Below are 21,242 nucleotides of genomic sequence, written 5' to 3' on the forward strand. Positions count from 1 at the left end.
ACTGGAGAATCTCTCTTCTGAGAAGAGGCTGAGGGAGCTGGGGCTGTTTAGCCTGGAGGAGAGAAGACTGAGGGGGATCTTATCAATGCTTACAAATACCTTAGAGGCAGGTGTCAAGAGGAGGGGGCCAGACTCTTCTCTGTGGTGCCCAGTGACAGGATAAGGGGCAATGGACACAAACTGAAACATGGGAAGTTCCATCTCAATATGAGAAAAAACTTCTTTGCTTTGAGAGTGCCAGAGTACTGGAACAGGCTGCCCAGGGAGGGTGGGGAGTCTCCTTCTCTGGAGATAGTCAAAACCCACCTGGACACGACCCCTGTGCAACATGCTCTGGGTGAACCTGCTTTGGCGGGGGGTTGGACTAGATGATCTCCAGAGGTCCCTTCCAACCCCAACCAGTCCATGATTCTGTGAACGGATAGGAGCAAGGTGGCAAAAAGCCTGCTCTGAACCAACCTCGCACCCAGCAGACATCAAGTCACAGGCGACTCTGCTTTGCTTTCCCACCTGGTCAACGAATGGCATCTCATTCACTCTAGTGACTGCACGTGGTGGCCAGGGGAGATGTCAGGCAGAGAGCAAAGGCTGCTCTGTGCCTCCCGCAGCAGCCTCTGCCACCCAGCTGCCTGCAGAGAGCAGGGGCAGGACACCACTTCCCGGGGGCCTCTCGACACGTCCGTGCCGCCTCCCCCAGCTCCCTCCCACAGCCTGTACAACCGTAGCCCGTGTGAAACCAAAATCGCGTGGGCAGGACGTGCTCTGCCTTTCCCTGCCACATGCACATGCAAGCAGAGCTTTAGCTCTGCTGTGCACAAATTATTAAACATACATCTTGCTTTGTAACACCATGCCAAGTACCACCATGTCCAGTCCATCACTGGAGTTTCCTCCCAACTCTCTTGCCTTCCTCCTACAACTATTTTTATTTATTTTTTTTTTTTAAGGGATGGGGGGGAAATCACAGATCACTTTCATTTCCTAGCAGCCAGATACACTGACATCAATGCAGGACCACTAAATTAAAGGATGGCAAATGCAGGGCTTCATTTTCAGCTGTTTGAACACATGATTACAGCAAATAGGCCCATGCACACGTTCGGTAGCTGGTATCAGGCTATCGGCTTTGCATATGCCATGTATGGAAATCTGCCTGCAAACACCTATATATTCAATTGCAGGTAAAAGAGGCTGAAAGTGGGACTGGGTCTCTGCTCGAGAGGATTTAGCAGCTTTGACAAACAAGCAAACAAAAATCTTCTATTTCTTTTCAATGAAGAGTTACAGCAGGCCAATAAACCTCAACAACCAGTTAGTACCAACAAAACAAAATCGTTTCAACAGCTATAGAGCCCCGGGACACCACTTTAGCTATTACACTCTGGACACATGAGTTGCAAAGGGGTGATGCTGACACCTCGCGTTTTAGGTCTCTCACCAAGCACACAAGGTAGGAAATGCTCTTTTCTATTTCCAAGTTCTGGAGATGATCAACAAACATATTTTCTGTCACATATATTAACTCAATATAACTTGGCGGAAAAAGCAGAAAGTTGTGCCAGTTTTGCTGTTTACAGTAATAAAGAAATAAATCACTGACGGGTGCCAAGCAGGCAAGGTGGTGGCACTGCCCGTTTGGAAACGCTCCAAGGGCCACACCAATGAGTTGGTGAGCAGAGTTTCCTCAAAGTAAAACACTGACATAGCTGAGCTTAGCACTGATGCAACGTCCCCCGACAAGGAAGGGGCAGGTGAGTGCTAGTGAGGGAGCGAGTCCAGGTAGCCCAAGCACCAGCCAGCGTACACCAGGGCCCTGGGGTTTGCCCAGAGAGGAACAGAACAGGCACCAGGCAGAAATACAGAAGGAGAAACAAAAAGATGGGGCACAGAAGCAATAATGATGCTCTTGGTCTTGAGAAGTCTTCCAAGGCACAGCGTTCACCTGCAGTTTTAATGAACCTTATTAACAAATCTAGGCAGGCTTATGAATCATTCACAACTTTACATTAAGCAGCGAAGTCTGCATCACAGTCTGAGGCTCTGTGTTCAAGGCACTCCTGTTGGTCACCCAAGGATCGTCACCGCACAGCTATGGCAGGAGAGCGCGGTGTAACTTAGGGAAAATGAACTGGGTTGTACAGTGTCAGACAGGGCAGAGATCCCTCGACATCCTGTTCATGGATCCAATCCAAGGAACTGTGGACCCCTAAACCAGCTGCAATACCCTGCAAAGAACCCCTCTGCAGTTCTCTCCCCAGCACCTTGCTCATTTACAGACTTGTGTTGCTCTCCAGTACTCGGTGCTGGAAAAAATGTTCTTGTTATTCATAGGTTTTATTGCATAATCTTAAACTTCTGCGAAATTCTTCTCATTTGAGTCTCCATTACCTGTGTCACTATTTCTAAAATATCTTCCTACTACATATAATTCATTTGCTGTACAGCTGCTTTTCCATTTTTGTCCAACAGCTCTTTCTTCTTTCTAAAACCAGGCCACAGCTGACGACATAATGAACCATTAGAATCCATTAGTTCTCCAGATATAATCCATCAAATTTCTTGACACCCCAGGCAGAAAGGGGAAAGGTCATGACTTTCTGTGACTCCAACCATTTCTGTCAGAGACTCACTTTTCAAGAGCCAAATCCCACCTTTTTAACAACAGTTTAAAAGTTAAGTCCTGGTGGCATAGCAAAAGGCAATCTGCTGGAAAAGTCCAGTTATTTATGGTGCTTGATCACTACTAATGGGTGCTGTAAAATAAAAAAAAAGGATCCCAGAGTGAGATGCAATAAGCATCTCGATGCCTGCAGCTTGACAGCAGGAAGCTGGGGTTCTGCGATACAGAGATTAAAAAGCAAACCAAAAACTCTGCAGATGGCTTGATTAGCAGGCACCTCCTCTCTTCTTCCCCTCGATACTGGGCTGCATCACAAGCAGTGTGGCCAGCAGGTCGAGGGAGGTGATTCTGCCCCTTTACTCCACTCTCGTGAGACCCCACCTGGAGTACTGCATCCAGCTCTGGGGCCCCCAACATAAGAAGGACACGGAGCTGTTGGAGCGAGTCCAGAGGAGGCCACGAAGATGATCAGAGGGCTGGAGCACCTCTGCTATGGGAACAGGCTGAGAGAGTTGGGGCTGTTCAGCCTGGAGAAGAGAAGGCTCCAGGGAGACCTTCTAGCACCTTCCAGTACCTGAAGGGGGCCTACAGGAAAGCTGGAGAGGGGCTTTTTACAAGGCCATGTAGTAGTAGGACGAGGGGAAAAGGTTTTAAAATGAAAGAGGGTAGATTTAGATTAGATATGAGGAAGAAATTCTTTCCTGTGAGGGTGGTGAGACACTGGCACAGGTTGCCCAGAGAAGCTGTGGCTGCCCCCTCCCTGGCAGTGTTCAAGGCCAGGTTGGATGGGGCTTTGAGCAACCTGGGCTAGTGGAAGGTGTCCCTGCCCGTGTCAGGGGGTTGGAACTAGATGATCTTTAAGGTCCCTTCCAACCCAAACCATTCTATGATTCTATACCGAGTGTCGAAAAGATCTGTACTTAGTAGAGGGCCTTGCAATACCCAACACTACGCTGTTCGGTTGGCAAATGTTTTGTTTGCTGCATGAGGGGCCAACAGCTATCTGCACTGACCATCACTCACCTATCTTCCAGCGCTGCTGTAGCACTTCACTGGGGATAGCTGGAATGCCAAAACGTGGATGGCAAGGCTAAGGGAACCTCCATGCCAGGCAGGCCCACAGTGCTTGCTTTCACCCAGGGAAGCTTCCCACACAGGCTGCCACCCCCTTGTTGCAACCCTGGTAACGCACTCCTGCAGCGGTGTTGCTATGTCTCCCAAAGGAATGTGACGTATGGAAGCAGCTGCATCTGTGACATCACACACATCTCCACCTTTTCAACCGACGACCGCAAAGCCCATTGGGGTGCTGGGGAAACCTTACACCATCAATTTTACAGGAAAGCGATGCATGGGGATGGCAGGAGCAGAGCTAGAAACGGTGTTTGTGGTCTTCAAAAGCCCGACTTAGCACACTGCACGGCAGGCACATCGCCTTGAAAAGTGCAAGGAAGGCTCCGCAGTACCCGCGAAAGCAACACGTGCCCATGCTGCACAGCAGTCCAGATGTCAAGAAGAGTCAATTGCTCCACAGCACCAGAACCCCTCATTCTTTTCAGTGTCTATAAAGCCTTGCACTAAGTGCATTGGAGGGGGCACACAACACCACCACACCTGTCAATATCACAGTGAATTAACTTATGTGCAAAATCAAGTTATCAGCAATATTTCTGACAAAATGTAAGATTTCAAATGACATGTCTCAGTGGCATGCCAGTCTTTAGAACTACAGCTCCCATCATGGATATCCCCATTTAAAGCCTTACCTGCATTACCCAGCCTTAGTGAGGACACAAAAAGGAAGGATTAATTCCAGCAACTTTCAAAACCCAGATCCTGGCATGGACTGTAACACCATGGAGAAGCCTAAGCATCAATGCTCTGACCATTCTTTCCAGATCTTGAATTAATCACAGTGACTTCTTTCTTCCTCCTCTCACTTTCTCACCTGACAGTTTCCTAACACTGAAACTATTAAAGAATAACATTTATATCCAGCCACTATTAATCCACCACATCTCCTCTCACACTCCATGTTGCAAGATGATCTGTCAAATGATTTGAGACAGAAGGATGAAAACCAAACTATCAAATATGGGTGGTGTCTCACAGGAGGGAATCTGCTTGGGACACAGGGAAAGATGGAAAGGAAGGATAAAAGTACCTTAGCCCACACACTAACCCCTCTCCCATTCCCTGCCAACATGGGATCGTTTAACATCCCTGGTACACACGTCCCAGAATATCATGTAAAAGCAGTAGCAGTTTCTGGCCACATAGCCAATTAGATGTCTCTAAAGGTACAAAAAAAAAAAAAAAAAAGGAGTGCCAAGGCATGCACTCCTCCAGCATTCCTGAAGGTATGATGCTTGCTCTTGATGTCCAGCTGTTACAGCTCACATCTCCACTCTCATCCCACGAGGTCCAGAGCTGGGAGTCACTGTCAAGTCTTCATGCAGCAAAAAGAATGTAGGTTGGGATCCAGCGCGCAGCTGACAACACCCAGAAAGGACACGCCATTGCCAACATTTGCTTTGCCAAGTTAGATCACATCCTATTTGTACAGTGGTTTTTGTTTGTGGGTTTGTTTATCTGTTTGGGGTTTAGGATTGGGGTATATTTTTTGGGGGGGGAAGAGTACAATAAAAATATTTCTGTAAAACAGCAGTTAAAAAAAGGATGTGTAGATGAGGTTCTTCATAGTGAAGGACCCTGGGTTGTGTATTTCAACAAAAGGATTAGGAAAAAAAAAAAAAGTAGTCCCAAAATCCTGAAGCCAGGCACTGCAAAAGAGACAGACTGCCCAAGACCAAGCAATTTTTAGTCCCATCAGGATTACAGTTTTCCTCATCTACCTCATGAGACAGATGATCTCACTACCCACTTGTGACCATAAAGTCATAGCTGTGACTCCAGCAATTGAGTTGAGACAGGAAGGAGCTGAAAAGCATCAGCCTCCAGCCTTCTCCAGGCCACCGGATGGGTGACGAGGTGCCGTGTCACTGGGATATGCTATTCAGCTGACCCAGACATCTGCCTCCATCTGAAGGAGGAGGCACTTCTGGGGTTTGCGTGCAATTGCAAGCTGACAGGCAGCTTGCTGGCATCTGCCAACAGCATGTTGTCACGTATTTCCCCTTTTTAATACGTCTTTTTCCCTTTCCAAAGCGTGGTTTCAAGATGAGGAAGCACTTCTCAACCAATGTGACCAAGACATACCTTGGATTAAAAAAAAGGGGGGCGAGGGAACCCAGAAAGGGTCTGTAGAGGAAGAGGTCAGAACATGGTTGGAGTGGGTTTGCTCATGTCAATCAAGAACGTAGACTGATGCTGACCACATTTCCCATCTGAAGCTCAACATCACCTGCAAAGCTGCAGACAAATGTTCTTCTCTTCAAAGAAAGCTTTTGCTGGGGATCACTGGAAGTCCAAGCACACAGCAATCCTAGGTAAGCCAAGAGCAGGACAGGCTCTGTTACAAGGCCATTGTATTTAGGATAAATGCTGTCACGTCCCCTCCTTGATAGTATTTAGTTTCTTTGTGAATGGCAGGCCTGGCATTTTATCTGTGCCAGAGCCAGTGCTGCACATGCTTTATATTACAAACACATATGCTTTTAACTCCAGCCTACTAGCTAATATATTTAAAAGTATAAATTCCCTTTGGGAGAAAAGTACTTCCCTACCTGGGTGGCACTGCTAATGTGGACCTTATGCTCCTCTTCCCACTGACAAACGGCCCTTGCTGAGGGGGGACGCACTACCTTAACTCCCAAAGCAAAATTTTATTCACTCCAGGAAAAGTCACATCAATTTTAGTCTTACAACCTTAACCAGAGAGCTTTCACCAGCTGAGGACAGAAATCCCTTGGACAGCATTTATCTTCTTTCAAAACAAAATCAAATAACTTCCCTTCTTTAAGGTTTACCGAGCCCTGTAATATAAAGCCGAGAAGCCAAACAGTTCCTCTCCTCTGTACGAGCAGGACGCTCAGTAACGACCTTGGGGGGCAGAAAATGAAAGAGATGCCGTCCCTCTAATAACCGCCACACATCCAGTGAGGTGAACCATTACAAACGCAGTCCCCTAAGAAAGATAATAAAACACCTAACACTGTTCAGCTCCTGATATGCGTGACATTGAAAGAGCCCTAGATAAGATTACAGAAGTGAAGAGTTAGATGCTAAACCAGCTGCACTGGAGCTGCTAACCAGCTCCTCACCGCCGCTGCACCATGAGTTTCAGCTTTTTATGGATCTAAAAGATTCCCCTCGCAGCCCAGCAGCACTTGAAAGGCTTTTGGGACATTACCACATTATTACTATACGAAGTACTGGGGTGGTTTCAGATACTGAAAGTCTGAACAAGTAATGACCCACTGGAAAATTCACAGCGAGAGATGGAAAGATCTGGTACTCTTCAAACACCTGCATGTTCCGACTGTGGCTTTGAAGCAAGCCACAACAGTGTCTATTGTAAAGAGCAACGTTCCTGTGGAAACAGTTGCTTAATATTGTTAGAGATGGAGTAAGAATAAGTACTGTAGGTGTACAGAATTTTGCAACTACATGTTTACTGGCTAAAATATATATTTAAAAATAAAAAAAAAAAAGGTCCTGTTGTCACTGACAGTGAAAAAATTATCAGGTAGTGATAAAGAGTAGTTTTGTGCAGCTGAAGTAATTAAAAGAAAAAAACAAACCCAGATTTTTCTGCAAATAAAATTTCATATGCCCAGGACTATTAACATAAGGAGATTTTTTAGTCAAGCTAGAAATGAACCACAAAACTTATACTGAGAAAACGCTGATGAGCTTTTTTGAGGTCAGGAAGATTCTTTCAGGACAATCTTTCAGGAGCCAAGCACAGGGGCACCGAAGGTTGTTTAAAACCAGCAAGCCTCAGTTACTCTCATCTCACCCAATGTTCACGTTCAAAACAGGAACAGGCGCTTCCAAAATGTTACTAAAATAAGAAGTGGTGTTGCTTAAAAACAATGAGTACTGCATATCCATTGCTGAGGCAAGTCTCTTTGCGGTAAGCTTATTTATATATAGAAATAAATCCACCGACCTCATATTAATCACAAACACTCCTTTCTCTATGACAAAGGGAAATGACAAGGACACATCAGAAACCTTCTGAGATAGCATCCACATAAGCCAAAACATGTGATGACTTGAATGACCATTGCTTTTCTTCAAAGAAATCCACCCAGACCCTACAATTTCATTCTTGACAAAATCAAAGAGTGCAATTCTAAAATGAACCACCTGATGATTTTGGATATAGCTTCAATTCTCCATTCTAAGGTTCTCCTAAAATTCTGGAGTTCTAAAGTTCTCAGTTCTAAGAGTTTTACCCAACAAAGCAGTAACCAGAGGGAACACAACCAGTCAAAGGGGTTTCTCCTCGTCACACACAGCACTAAGTGAGAACCGAAATGAGTGTGCTTTGTGTCCTCTCTGGCCCTACAATGCATTCACAGGCATTTCTACACCACGAGCATTAACATCCCGTGCTCCTGCAGATGGGCAGCCACACGCAGCAATTGCTCACCCAAGACAAGCTAAAAGACACAGCTTTGAACACGCCTTCGGTGAAGCTTAGGTCACATCAAAGTGGGGTTTTGTACATGTCCAACAGTGGTTGTAGTTACCTGCTGAGAAGAGCATAGGGTTGATTATGAACTGATAAATCATTAACCAAGTTCTTCAGTAGATACTAAATAAAGAGAAAAGCCGTCCTGGTATCAAAGCTTTGATCAAAAGGAGATGACTGTCCCCAGCCCCCCAAAGCTTCCTCCCCCTTTTCTTCCAGCCGTCACCACTCCTCCGCAAAGGCAGCAGAATGGATGCTGCTTTCGCACGACTCCAAAACCACAGTTCACAGCCCACCACATTAACTCATTTGGCCTTTGACTGATGTTTCATTTAGCAAGCTCGGCTGTGAAATGGGGTAGGCGAGAAGCAGAGACACGAGCAGGAAACACTCTACCTCTCCTGCTGCACAGCAACTGTCCATGGGGCAGAGGAGCACAAAAACCTGCTGGGTATCCTCCTGGCTCTGCCCTGTACAAGCTTCCAGAGCTCACAAGTCACAAGCCTGCTGAAAAAGTGCTCTGTCGTGGTTAAACACAAAACTCGTTCCTAGTCTGGATGACTTTGTAAGCATTCATCCCAATGAAAAGGGTTTCATCCGTACTAGTACATGAACGTACTTTGTCTACAAGGGGCTGAAAACCATTCCGTGAGGATGTGCAGCATAGCCTGAATTTTTGATGCTTTATTCCTGAGCCTGCCAGACACTCCAGAATCCAAGAGCTTGCTCTCCATTCCAACACTGTCACTCCAACATGATGACAAGCCCTAAGGATTTGGATACAGTGAGTCCTGGTCTACAGAGACAGCACCATAACACTAAAAGTGGGGGTCCCACTGTCCTTCAGGTAGAGCTAGAGATCTTAGCCTGAACCTACAGAGATCTGGAACATGCAAGAGAAACCGTATCTGCTTCCATAGCATTGCTGCCCATTTCTTTTGTCTGCATCATACCTCTTTTGTCCCTCAAAGGGAAAGAATAAGGCCCTACTGACTGGGCTAACTAGTGCAGCTCTAGAACTTGCTCCTTTCTTGGAAATGAGCACAATGAACTTGATGCTCTTCTAGGCTCACGCCAAAAACCATTCAGCAAGATTTTGCAAAGAGAAGTGAAACATGTTCCTTCCTAGAATCAAGAAGATGGGGAAAAACTTTATCATCTTTATTGGCAGAACAGGCTAAATGGTACTTGAGCTAATTATTTCAAAATGTGGTCAAAATGAGTCATTAAGTACTGATGGGGTTATTATAATAGGGGCTAATTTTTGAGAGGAAGATGGTTTATCCTGGCACAGCTGGGTTTCTACCCAGTTTTGCTCCACTACAAACCAAGAACAGCTTCACTGCTTGTATAGTAGCTACTAAACGACCATGACTATGTCACACTACATTAAGGAAGACTTAATAAACCAGCATTTCTTCTTAGCGTAGGTCTGTAAGCTGCCACATCACAGGTCTCTTGCAGAAACAAGAGGCTGAAACTTCTAAGAAAGGAAACTGAATGTAGGATCATTTCCAACAATCTCCAGTAAGTCACCCTCCCTCACAAGCCAGTCTTGTGAGCAATTCTTGTGGGAATACCCAAAGCTCCTACACTGGACTTTTTACTGTAATGAAGCAAACAGATAATGAAGTGATAGGTGTGGGGTTCCATCTTGCAAACTGATTACCAACAGCAATACTCCCACAAAGCCCTATTAGGAGATGGAAGATCACCCTACACATTTGACATCACTGCGGCTTTTGTGTTAAATAGTGTGTTCCAACTGAGTAGCTTTGACAAGAAATCCCACCATGGATTTGGACCGCACAGGAACACTTTCCTCACATGGTTGTATTTTCTTCCAGGCTCAGGAGCAAACTGCCTTACAGAATAAATTTTCATTGAATATATTAATGTTAGATGCCTCAGTCTGTGAATGACCTAGATAATAAACTCGTCGCACGGAAGCCAATTCTTTCCTCTTTCTCAGAGCTCCATGAGCACTCACTGTGCTCAATAAATAATGTACAACCCAGCCATCATTATAAACCCTTGCTGCACGCAAGAAGGACAGAAACACGTCCAGTTCTTCTCCCACTTAGACTGATGCAAAGCTGGCAGCATAGCACCATTGATGTCATTGGGAATCCACCTATGTAAACCTGGCAAGTGAAAGCACAGGCAAGTGCCGGGCTCCTGTTCTGCTGAAATCTCACAGAAGCCACAGGCAAACTTTTTTATAGAGTGACATTTTACAAGCAAGAAAGGCGGAAGACAATTTTCACGCTGACGTAATTAAAAATAGATGCCAGAAAGAAGTGAGGTATGGAGAGCATCTTCTCATGGAGTGGGCCAGAGGGGAGGATAAGAATTGGGCCCCACTGCACAAAAGATTTCTCCCTCTCGTCTTCAGATTTAAAGCATTTACATTTTAGAAGAATTAAAGGGTACGAGATAGAAGAAAACACTCAGTAGATCAATCCCCAGATTTCACCACTTAGAACATATTTTTCCTCTGCTCTTCAATCCTGGGAAAAAAAACAACAAGCTATATGGCCTTGATTACCACGGAAAATAAATGCAGGACAAAGTAGGAATTCAAAGAGGATAAGATAGTCTTTCATTAGTTGTTCTTGCTCTAGAAGACCTTCATTACTCTGAATGAACTTAGCCCAGAATTGAATACATTTAGTACAGGATGAGCACACTGACCAGTCTAGGTGGAGAGAATCGCTCTAGAAACCAACGGCAATGCTATCAGAGACAGCATGTGTTTGCAACTATTCTGTCAGATAAAAGTACTTCAGAGTACAGACATCCCATGCTGACTTTTACTGTCATAGTACAGCTGTCACCCTCTTTCCTATCCAGACCATAGAGCCAGCCAGCTCCAGCGAACTGACACAACCCTACATGACTTCTGACAGCGCACGTCTCTCTCTGACTCATATCTACTGCACTCGGCATAGTTATGGCTGGTCCCTGCTTGAACCTACTACAGCATCTATAAAACTGTGGATGATGGCAAATATTGTATATCCAAAAGCAATAGCAGGATTCCCAAACAAAGATCCCATTGCTGCTGTAGGAGGTTTAAGATACTAAAGCAAGTGGAGATGTAAATTAAAGTCTTCATATAAAAGTGACGTCTTGCGTACATGACAGAGTAAAATTAAATTTACTCAAGAGAAAAGCACAAAATACAGTACTAGGCTAAAATGGAGACTGATGATAAAGACCTAAGAAAAAAATAAGAAACAAGTAAAGGAAAAACAGAAACCACAGAACGGGCCAGAGAGAGGGCTAGAAACCAGAAGTGCTGTAGGAAGGTATGAGCTGCTTTTTCAGACCAAATCAGACCAGCTGACAAGTCAAAATCCTGCGTCTGAGGATGGCTGATACTAAACATATGAGACAAAGGCAGAAAAAACAGCTCACTGTTTGGACATGGAAGTACCATCTCAAACCTCTCCTCAGCCCCTAGATGCACACTGTCAGACTATCTGTCAGTATAATTCTTACTATTAGGTGTAATGCCCTGGTACAGAATAGATGTGCAGCCTCTTTCTCATATCCTCTCCCCCGCTCGCCTCCATCTGAGAGCTTACAGGGCTCTGCTGATCTGTCAAGTGATTTCACACTGCAAATGATTTTATCAATTTACTTTTTTTAAAAACACACAGCAGACATGTAATACTCATACACAAAGTCACATGTTTGCAATATGTCTTGCACGTATGTATTTTCCTTCTCTCCTCCTTCTGACAGAAATATCTGTATTGCAATAAAAAGTAAAAAAAAAAAAAAAAAAGTAAAAAAAATTCCACTCAGGCCTACACAGCATTGTCACGTTGGTTAAAAAAATAGAATAAATAACCTATCTCCCATCTCACAAACTGAAGTCAGCTACCAAAGCTGCCCAACTTTTGTTTCTGCACCAGTACTTCATCTCCTGCCTGTTCAACAGCAAGGAGACCTCTCCTAGAAGGAGCCTGGAGAGCTGCCACCGTATCGCTGATACAAACACAACCAACTCACTCATGAAACTCAATACTTAACGAAACTTGGCAGGTGAACACCAAGAAAAAGTCTTTATGTAACGTCATCTACAGGTTCACACACTCCCCTCCCTCCTCCCCACCAACATTTTTTTGTACTGGCAAAGCTCGTGGGTAACTCCAGGCACAGCAGCACACTCTCACTCCAGCACGGGCTGCGCTGCCCCGAAGGGTAGGTCTACACTGTATAATTCCCATCCAGCGACAAGGAGGGCCAGCAGATGAGCTGAAATCTTATCCCAGACCTGAAGCCCCAAACGCCCTGTGTCTGAGCAGCTCAGGGCTGCATCCTTCCCAGGCTGGGCTTTGTTGGTTTGCGAGGTGGCACTCAGAGGAGACAACCCCAGAGGTGACATCCATCTGTCACACAGACAAGGTGCAGGCATCCCCTGTCTGCGGTGGATGCACCTCTCCATCTTGAGGGCTGCATCCCTCCGTCCGGACATGGGGCACTGGTGGGCTAGAGAGCACGAGGCTTTCTGGAGATGCAGTTAGACGTGGGTCCCACAAGGAAGAGAGTGGCTGAAACCAAGCTGGAGGCTGCCAGAGGAACTCTTCTGCCTGCAGCCTGTCCCCTGCCCTGCACCTGAGGAGCCCCAGGAAAGAGCAGAGCAGGGAGCAGGACGTCAGCCGGCCAAACTGCTCTGGCAGGCCTGCGGGATAGATCTGGTCATCGATTAGATGCCTCTGGTCTAGCGTAACAAGGGCACAAGGGCACACAAGGCCTTCCAAGGGTAGTGAAAAAACAATTTTTTCCCAGCACAGATGCTGAGATTTTAGCGCTGAATATCGGTAGCACCTGAATCGCTGAGGAACGCTTGCTCTCGCACAGCATCACGCTAATGCAACGAAACCTGGCTTACATCTGTTCATGGCGCTGGCTTTCAAAACAAAACAGGATCGTTTCCTCAGCGATTGAGCTCCCTGAGCGATGAGAACATCTCATGATGTCAAAGAATAAAAAAATGTCATTGGCATTGCAGAAATTTAAGTCGTTTGTCTGGCCTGCCCTAAGTGGCTTAGCAACATTAATTGGCCACTTCAGGATGCACTTTGTTTTAGACATACATTTGCTATCTTTGATATAATTATAAAGCAAGTCTTTCCCTCACAACCAGCCAGGGCTTCTTGTACCAGCACAACCAAGGGCACGGCTCAGGTGAGCTCCATCAGGACACAATGCCGGGTTAGTTAACCTGGTTCCCTCCATGGCCCCACAAATAACACAGGGGCGGAATAAGCAATCAGAACAAAGATTGCTCACTGTCTCCAGAAGAAATTAAGTCTGCAGCGTGGTTTGACATATATTAACCGCGTAGCTAAATAGGCTGAGATTTGGGAGGCAAGAAGGCATGATGCCTGATCCAGAATCCTTTCCAAAAGCTGCCAGCAACTCATTTCACTTGATAACTCTTCTGTTCGTCTTTTTCTCCATGGTTACACAAAAGGTCCCCGATTTCTTGATGGTATTAGCAAAGAACAATAGCTACAATCGAGCCTAAAACATCAAAGGAGCCTTAATAGTTTGCAAAGAAAGGGTGAGCGCCTTATTTCCTTCAGTAAGGGATATGCTTTCATATTGAATTGCACTGTAAATCAGTAGACTTTCTAATGGCATTTCAATAGCTTAAACAGCCCCCTTGACAATCTTTTCTGCGGGGTTTATTGCCTATAAGCTCAAAATGGCCAGAAACCAAATCATTACTCAGAAAATACTCCAAACAGAAAGCCTCGGACAGCCTGGATGAAATGCATTTTTACAGAAAGACCTGTGGTAAAAGCTAAATATAAAGCGTGAGCAGAGCGAGGCGAGGCCCGCGGGGTGCGGAGAGAGGGGCTGGGGACGGAGCTTCCTGGGGTGTCGGGCTCACTTGTGCTGCGGTTACCCCACCAGCCCCCTCCTCTGCACATAGCCTCTCCGAAAAGAGCAACCCCAGGGTTGGGGGCATGGGTCTGCAAACACCCTCAGGAGCTGCTTCTGCCATGACTAGCGCTGCTGAAGGAGGAGACGAGGGCATCAGCCCTTGGCCTGCCCCTCTCCCTCTAACTGGGGCTTGCAGGTAATTCAGTGGCAACACCACCAGCTGAGCAACGGGCAACAGCAGAAATGGAAAGCTAATCCTGGCATGAAAGTCAACCCCGCACCTCAGCAACCACATTAGCAAGGGCTTCGACAAACAGCTCCAGAAAACCTTGTGTGACTCTGCGAGCTGTGGCTTCTCCCAGCCACCTGCTCCACCCCATGCTGAGAAGCTGCCACCAAGCTCCTCTCCCAGGCACGTCTCCGGCGTTCCCAGAGCCCTTCCCAACTCCAACAGCATCAAAGCAACAGTTCTCAAGACATAGCTGTGGAAAAACAGACTAAGGAATGCACTAGAAAGCCGGTACCGCAGCAGGACCAGGTACCCAGCTGCATGAAGGACAGCCAAACCCACACCCTGCTGTACCCAATATGAAGCCAGGGCATGAACTCCAGTCCCACAGACCCTACTGGCATCCTAGTGGCTCCAGCCACTGGAAACTGGCTCTTCTCATGCTTTGACCAAATCTTTCCAGCCCAACACACTCTCAAGCAAAATGTCTATGTTCTCCAAGGATGCTCACAGTTGCCAGACAGGCCATTTATTGGGGAGGAGCTCATGGATGAGAGAGAAATAGGACTCTTAACTAGCTCAGCTTCTGGTGCTGAAACAGGGCAGTAAGTGTGCAGCTCTTTGTGACACAGTCAGCTCTAGTCGTTCTCATCTGCCTTGATCAGTAAAACTGTTATTAGCATCACACGCCCCAGGATTATTTAATACCTGACAAATAGCAACAATTCTTCCTTTATTTCTTTATTACAGCCTTTGGTTTAGGCTGCAGGGCACTCTCAGGTAGCCTTGGTGCACAGGACTGCTGGCATTTTGAAGGGTTTGCTCGTAGGGCCAAAGGACAGATGTACGCTAAAGGAAAGAAACAGAAGCCGAAATTCTGGTAGCTTTCAAAAACCATCTTAACTTCTGCAGTGGGTGTTTCTCTCCACTATTCCCGTTCAACGTAATAACTGCACATCACTAATAATAATTACAGAAACAAAACCTATCAAGGAATAGGAAGGAGCTAAGTTTACTCAAGCCTAGTTTGTAATTAATGCGCAGCGTGACTTTCCCACAGATCAAGAGATCTGCACTGTGTACGTGGTTGTCATGTGCATGGAAACAGAAATCATATGGACAGATTGCTGTTGCTCTTTATTGCAGCCTGCTGCTGACCTATGGAAGGAGATACCGTTTAGTCCAAGCTGCACTCCATCTCTACAGGTGGGCACGGGCTGATGCAGATGCAAAATACCGCATCGCAAAATCTTCTGTCAACAGCTATGAAGTATTTTTTGGCTTCCTCATGCAAGTTTTACCCACCTGCAGAACACTCTGCAGCGAAACGGGAGTCAAACCAAGAAGCCACCATATCATATTTGACCTAGCACGCTGGTTCTCTTGCCAAGTTTATGATGCTCTGGGGAAGTTGCATTCTCGTGTAACTCTTCAATTTAATGTTCAAGAAATACAGTTGCATATAAACATGGGTAAAACACACTTCTTTTTGCCTTAAGAAAGAAAAAAAACATAGGAAAGGATACAGGCAAAAGAGCTCAAGTTAAGGAATGCATGAGAATTATTTGTCTTAATCTCTTCCTGCACACACGAACCAATGGTAACAAACTCGCCAGGAAGTTGCAACTGGCTCATTAATCTTATAGTCCATCTGTTATCTAATTTGCTTCTGTATACTCTGACAATTTGCTACTTCAAAATCAAGGTTTAGTTTTAACTCCTTGTTAATGTCCTAGAAATTACAACATCTCTACCCAGGGACTAACAATTTTTACTATCGTAATTAAATAATTCCCTAGTAACAATGCAATTCAGTATCTGTAAATAGTGTAAATAAATAACCTTTCCTCAAGGTTAAAACTTACTTCAGCTACTACATAAAACTCATAGGAATAATCCTACATATTGTAAACATCTCCCCTTTCAGTTACAACTCAGTACTCCAAATTATTTATGTTGTTTCACTGACATAATGCTGCCTCCTGTACTGCACTTACAGTTAAAAAGCAGATACTACCTTTTAAAGATGCATATGCCGAGTGAAAAGATCTTAGCACATGCTAGCGCAAAATTAAATGCTTTAAAAGACAAGTTTCAACCCTGATGTAAAGCATAACCTAACAGCTTTCGGATAACAGCCAGCTGAATTTTCTACTGAGCTGCGCCTGGCAGGGTCACGCGTACCTGTGTAAAATGCCACCATTCAGGTTTGCACAATTGCACACCCACACAGGAAAATGCCTACCAGAAAGAACATGGTACCAGAGAGATCACTCCCAGTTTTAACTACATTAAAACATGCTGAAGGCAAGATGGCATTTAATTGACAATATTAATAAAAACTACAGCTCTGCAACTTGACAAGTAAATATAAGAAACGGGAAAACAGAGAGAAGGATCTTGAAGTTAATAAGCTCTTACAGATTTGATCTGTGTAAAATTAGTCAAATGTGTTTAACAACTAATATGCAAATTTAAAAATATCCAGACCATGCTAACGTGTCTACTAGAAAGACTTCAGAAAACAATCAAAAAGGTGAGAAGAAAAAGGGCTGGTTTTGAAGAGTCTCTGGAACACGGATTTTAATGCAAACCATGAACAGTGAACTCTGTCCCAGTACCCAGCGGGATGACTCAGGTGTATAAGCATTACTGATGAGACAGTTCATGTCCATACACTCACTCATCTGCATTAAGTGTTTGGGGTCATAATTGCAGTGATGTACCTGCAAGTCATCTGGGAAGCACCACACCAACTGCTCCTTCTTGCCTCTTGCTGATGCTTCCTACAGTTCTCACAAGAGGTGGTGACCAATGTTCCAACTAATCACTTTTTTTTTCAGCAGGAGAAAATCCACATTTATAAACAGAACAGCACGAGACAGAGAGCTCACGCCAAAACTTTCAGGCCAGCATGTGAGCTGAGGGACTGTCCCAGGTAATCCCTGGCAACTCAGACCAGCTGCCCTGCCCCGTTTGGCTCCTATCGAGCCAAGGAGCATTTGGAGTTTACCAATATATTGTTGTCCTTGTCTCTGAAAAGCAAACATAACAATTGTATTTCAAATCAAAATGAAAAATCATGCACAGCCAAGTAAGTGTAAGCCAGGTTAAACTTTGAGGATCCACCAATTTTCCCCTCACTCCATTCACTCCTTCCTTGCCTATATGTGCTTTTGCTTTGGGGACAGAAAAAGGGCAGCATGAAGGATTTCAGAGTGGAGGTGTTGCAAATCATCTGCAAATCCCTTGTGGTGTCTTGTATCGTGCCAGCAGCCCATGGACCTTGGGTTAGTACAAACCACCATTTCCTATCCCTTCTGATTACACAAAACCCCGTGACAGCCTTGCTGGTTTTATCAAGACATATTAAATTATCAGGGCAAGATACTGTTCCCTGTCATCATGTGATCCTGGCTGCACGCTATGCGAGATGCTAACGAAGCAAGTCAAAAGGGAGGGGAGAGGAGAAAGGGAACAGAAGATGAACAGAAGATGAACACTTGCTCACCCCCCACTAAATCCACCCCAGCTGTAATTTTTAGACATTAACTGAAAAGGAGAGCAGCAGCCGCCTTTAGCCTCTGTACATACCCAGATATAACATCAGTTTACATCAATCTAGGTAAAAAAGTCACAGATTTCCCACCCCATTGCACCCATCAACTCACAGGTACGGGAGTTCATAGAACACGTGTACCTATCTAGCGGGGGTAAGAAACTTCTCCCTCACCAAAGACCAAACAAGCACTGCAGGCCACAGCCTGCATCTGTCCTAAAAATCAGCACTGCAGGATGGATAAAACAAAAGACACAGCGGGCCCCTGGCCATGCACGCATCCACACTGGAGGCAATATTATTATAGATATTTTAGTAACGTAAATAAGGCCACCACCTTTGCAACACAGCAGTCCAATCCCACATGTAGCCAGACCCAGTGTGACCAGTACTCCAGCCTCCCGAGAGGACAGGGCCTCTCCCAACAGCAAAGAGGAAACACCCCCAGCAAATCAAACACGAAGAAAACCCTCAAAACCACAGCTCTCTATCCTGAGCTCGCTCCTTTGCCCTGGCCCACAGGGGCCCATTCTGGATTTAAAGCTGTTTTAGCACAAGTCCCAGGAGCAGTTTCTCTCCAGCGGCACAACCCGCCCGGGAAGCTGGGTACTCACCCACCGAGCAAACCCCTGTGAACCCTGCTCCGGCTGTGCTGTCAGGAGCGAGACCCCAGCTAACTCATGTGAGGCTAGCTTGGATCCCTCTGCCCAACACCAAATCACATCAGTGACTGTCTGAGAGGGGCCACCTTTAGTGCCTGAACATCAAGCCTACCCATAGGGTACCTAAGTACACCACGAGAAGGAGAAAAAAAAATAGTACCAATATACACCTATTAATCAATCCTGCGACTGGTATTTCCCTGTAATGACCCCAGAGGTGTAGCATCACACCTCAGTCACAGACACCGGCTGAGAAAAGAAAGCACCAGCGTTCTCCCCAGCGATACGATCGAGATGCCTATCTGTTCTCTACAGTGTCAGCTCTCTTTCCTCCACGCCTGATTTTATTGTGGTGGTTACCTGATCACACGTGCTGAACTTCCTGGCCTCAAAAAGTTAATACCTATCTTAACCTCGGAAATTCTCAGCTCTTCTGCACCTTCTCTACCCAGAATAAATGCCTTTTTTTTTTTTTTTTTTTCCCTTTTTTAACCTAACACTTACAAGCAAACTACTGTCTGGATCACTACAGTCACTTCCTCCTCCTTTACAGTACTGGAAGCAAAGGCACAACTTTAGAGCCTCTACTATTCCTTTCACTTACCATTAGGAGCAAGACATAAATGAGGTTCTCTGGACCGGATGCAAGTAACATCTACTTGGAAATAACCTAGAATTAGCTGTAAGTGAAACCATGTTCAACCAGCACAGTGGTGTACATAACAGACACAAGACTAGTCCTGCCATTCTGTTAAGAAGTCAAAGAAATTTGCACGCGCACATCAAACAATTGCGCAAGCACGTGTAGATCTGAGCAGAAACACATCCAGCCCTGGGTATCCAAGTTTCCAAGCACGTCTCTGTGTGCTAAGCAAAAGAAGGCAGGCACATCGTCGTGTGAGTATGCAGGTGTACTTTGCCGGTTAGGTATTACAAGCCTTCTCTCTGCTAGTCTACAAAGAGGAGAGACTTCACAGCCCTCAGCTACAGGGTCTTGGTCTTGACCCTCAAGCTATAACAGCTGAGACATTGTTCTTAGGGTCCCAAAACACATCAGCTGAAACAGCAATCTAAATAGCAGGCTAAGCAACTCTAAAGCACAGGGGCACAAACAGATGCATGACGGTACACCTGTGTGAAGGCAGACACACACGCCGGGCTGCCTGCATCTGCAGCACAGGCGTGCAAGGACAAGCCCCAGCTCTGCATGTACCCTCCGAGGGCCTTCATTCATTCACAGAGGAGCCTGGCTCCAGCTTCTCCTTGAGACAGCTACTCACCCAGCCTTCAAAGCTGTCACTGGGGCCCGCGGAGCGCAAGAGGTCCTGGAAGTGCAAGGTGCAGTTGGCCACAAAGTCATCGTAGCCGATGGGGGTGTCGTGGAAGACGGAGAGCTCGATCTGATGGCCGTCAGTAACCGTGGCAGAGAACTCCTCGTTGTAGGTGGGTTTGTTGGTCTTCTGCTTGGTGCTGGTCTGCCCAACGCGCACCTGGTCCACGCTGACGGTGACATAAGGGTCCAGGAGCTGGTAGCCCTTGCGGAAGAGAGAGTGCCGGAGGGACCAGCGAGTGGGCTGCAGGCCCACCGCCTCCCCGATCCGCACCTTCAGGTACCCGTTGAACTTCATGGCTCCGGACATGGCCGCCCCCCCGGGGCGCCCGGGAGCCCGCAGGAGAGCCAGACCCCTCTCCCGCGGAGCCGGGCCGGCAGCCAGCCCCGCCGCGCCTCCTCAGGGGGCCGGGCGGCGGCGGCGCGCCCGCCCCCGGGCCATGCCGGGGCCCCGGAACCACCGCCCCCCGCGCACCGCCCACCTCCCGCGGCAGCGGGCAGGCGCTCCGCCGCCCAGCCCCGCGCTGCCGCAGCGCCCGGCCCGGGCCTCTCCTGCCGAGAGGGAGCGGCGGGGCGGGGGACACCTGGGGCATGGGACGGCGCCGGGCGGGGAGGAGCCGCGAACCCGCGCCGCGAGGGCGGGCCCGGGCTGGGGAGCGGGCGGGACGGGCGCTCGCACGGCTCGGCTCGGCCCGGTGCCGGGCGGCGCCCCTCGCCGTTAGCACAGGTGCGGCCGGCAGCAGCCGGGAGCCCCGCCGAGAGGCGGAGAGCGAGGGGGAGCCGCTGGCCCAGCCGGGAGGAGTGCGGCGGGGAACACAACGGCAGCACCGGGGTGCAGGGCGAGACCCCCCCCGGCGCTGCGTGGGGTGACACGCCGCCCTTCCCCGCACCCCGCGGCCCCCCCCGGGTCTCCCAAACAGCCCCCGGCTGCCGCAGCCCCTTCCCGCCCCCTTCACCTGGGTAAGGGCTGAGGCCGCACCCGGTCATACCTGCGCGGTACCGACGGTGCAGCTGCTCGGGGAGAGGGGTTGAACAGCGCGGCTTTGTCTCAGCTGCTTTGTGCCGTGGCGTTCACAGCATCGCGACGCTGGAGCAGCGCCTTTAGCTACGAGAACGTGTACAGAGAATATAAAGATATGTTGCTTTTGCTATTGAAAAGTTCATTGTTACGAGCCTGCCGTTTGGGGTTCATTGCATACGATTAACGTTCTTGGCACTCGGTGAGCAGCCTTTGTTCTGGGATGGATTTCTTTTGGTTTTTCCTTGCACTTTAATAAAGTCAGAATTTAAATACTTTTAATTACTTCCCAACGTTCACCGCGAAATGGTGTGGAGT

At 47.1% G+C, this 21,242-nt stretch overlaps 1 protein-coding gene across 1 annotated transcript in view; it reads right to left on the reverse strand.

Moving 5' to 3' along the window:
* Positions 1 to 20,216, reverse strand: part of PRKCH (protein kinase C eta) — a 125,574-nt gene extending 105,358 nt beyond the window's left edge. Inside the window, exon 1 of the mRNA XM_068398080.1 lies at positions 19,857 to 20,216. Coding sequence (XP_068254181.1) covers positions 19,857 to 20,216 — 360 coding nt within the window. The remainder of the gene's footprint in view (positions 1 to 19,856) is intronic.
* Between the last annotated feature and the right edge of the window lie 1,026 nt (positions 20,217 to 21,242).

This window comes from Nyctibius grandis, chromosome 4 (genome assembly GCF_013368605.1).
Source record: "Nyctibius grandis isolate bNycGra1 chromosome 4, bNycGra1.pri, whole genome shotgun sequence".
Lineage (NCBI taxonomy): Eukaryota > Metazoa > Chordata > Aves > Nyctibiiformes > Nyctibiidae > Nyctibius > Nyctibius grandis.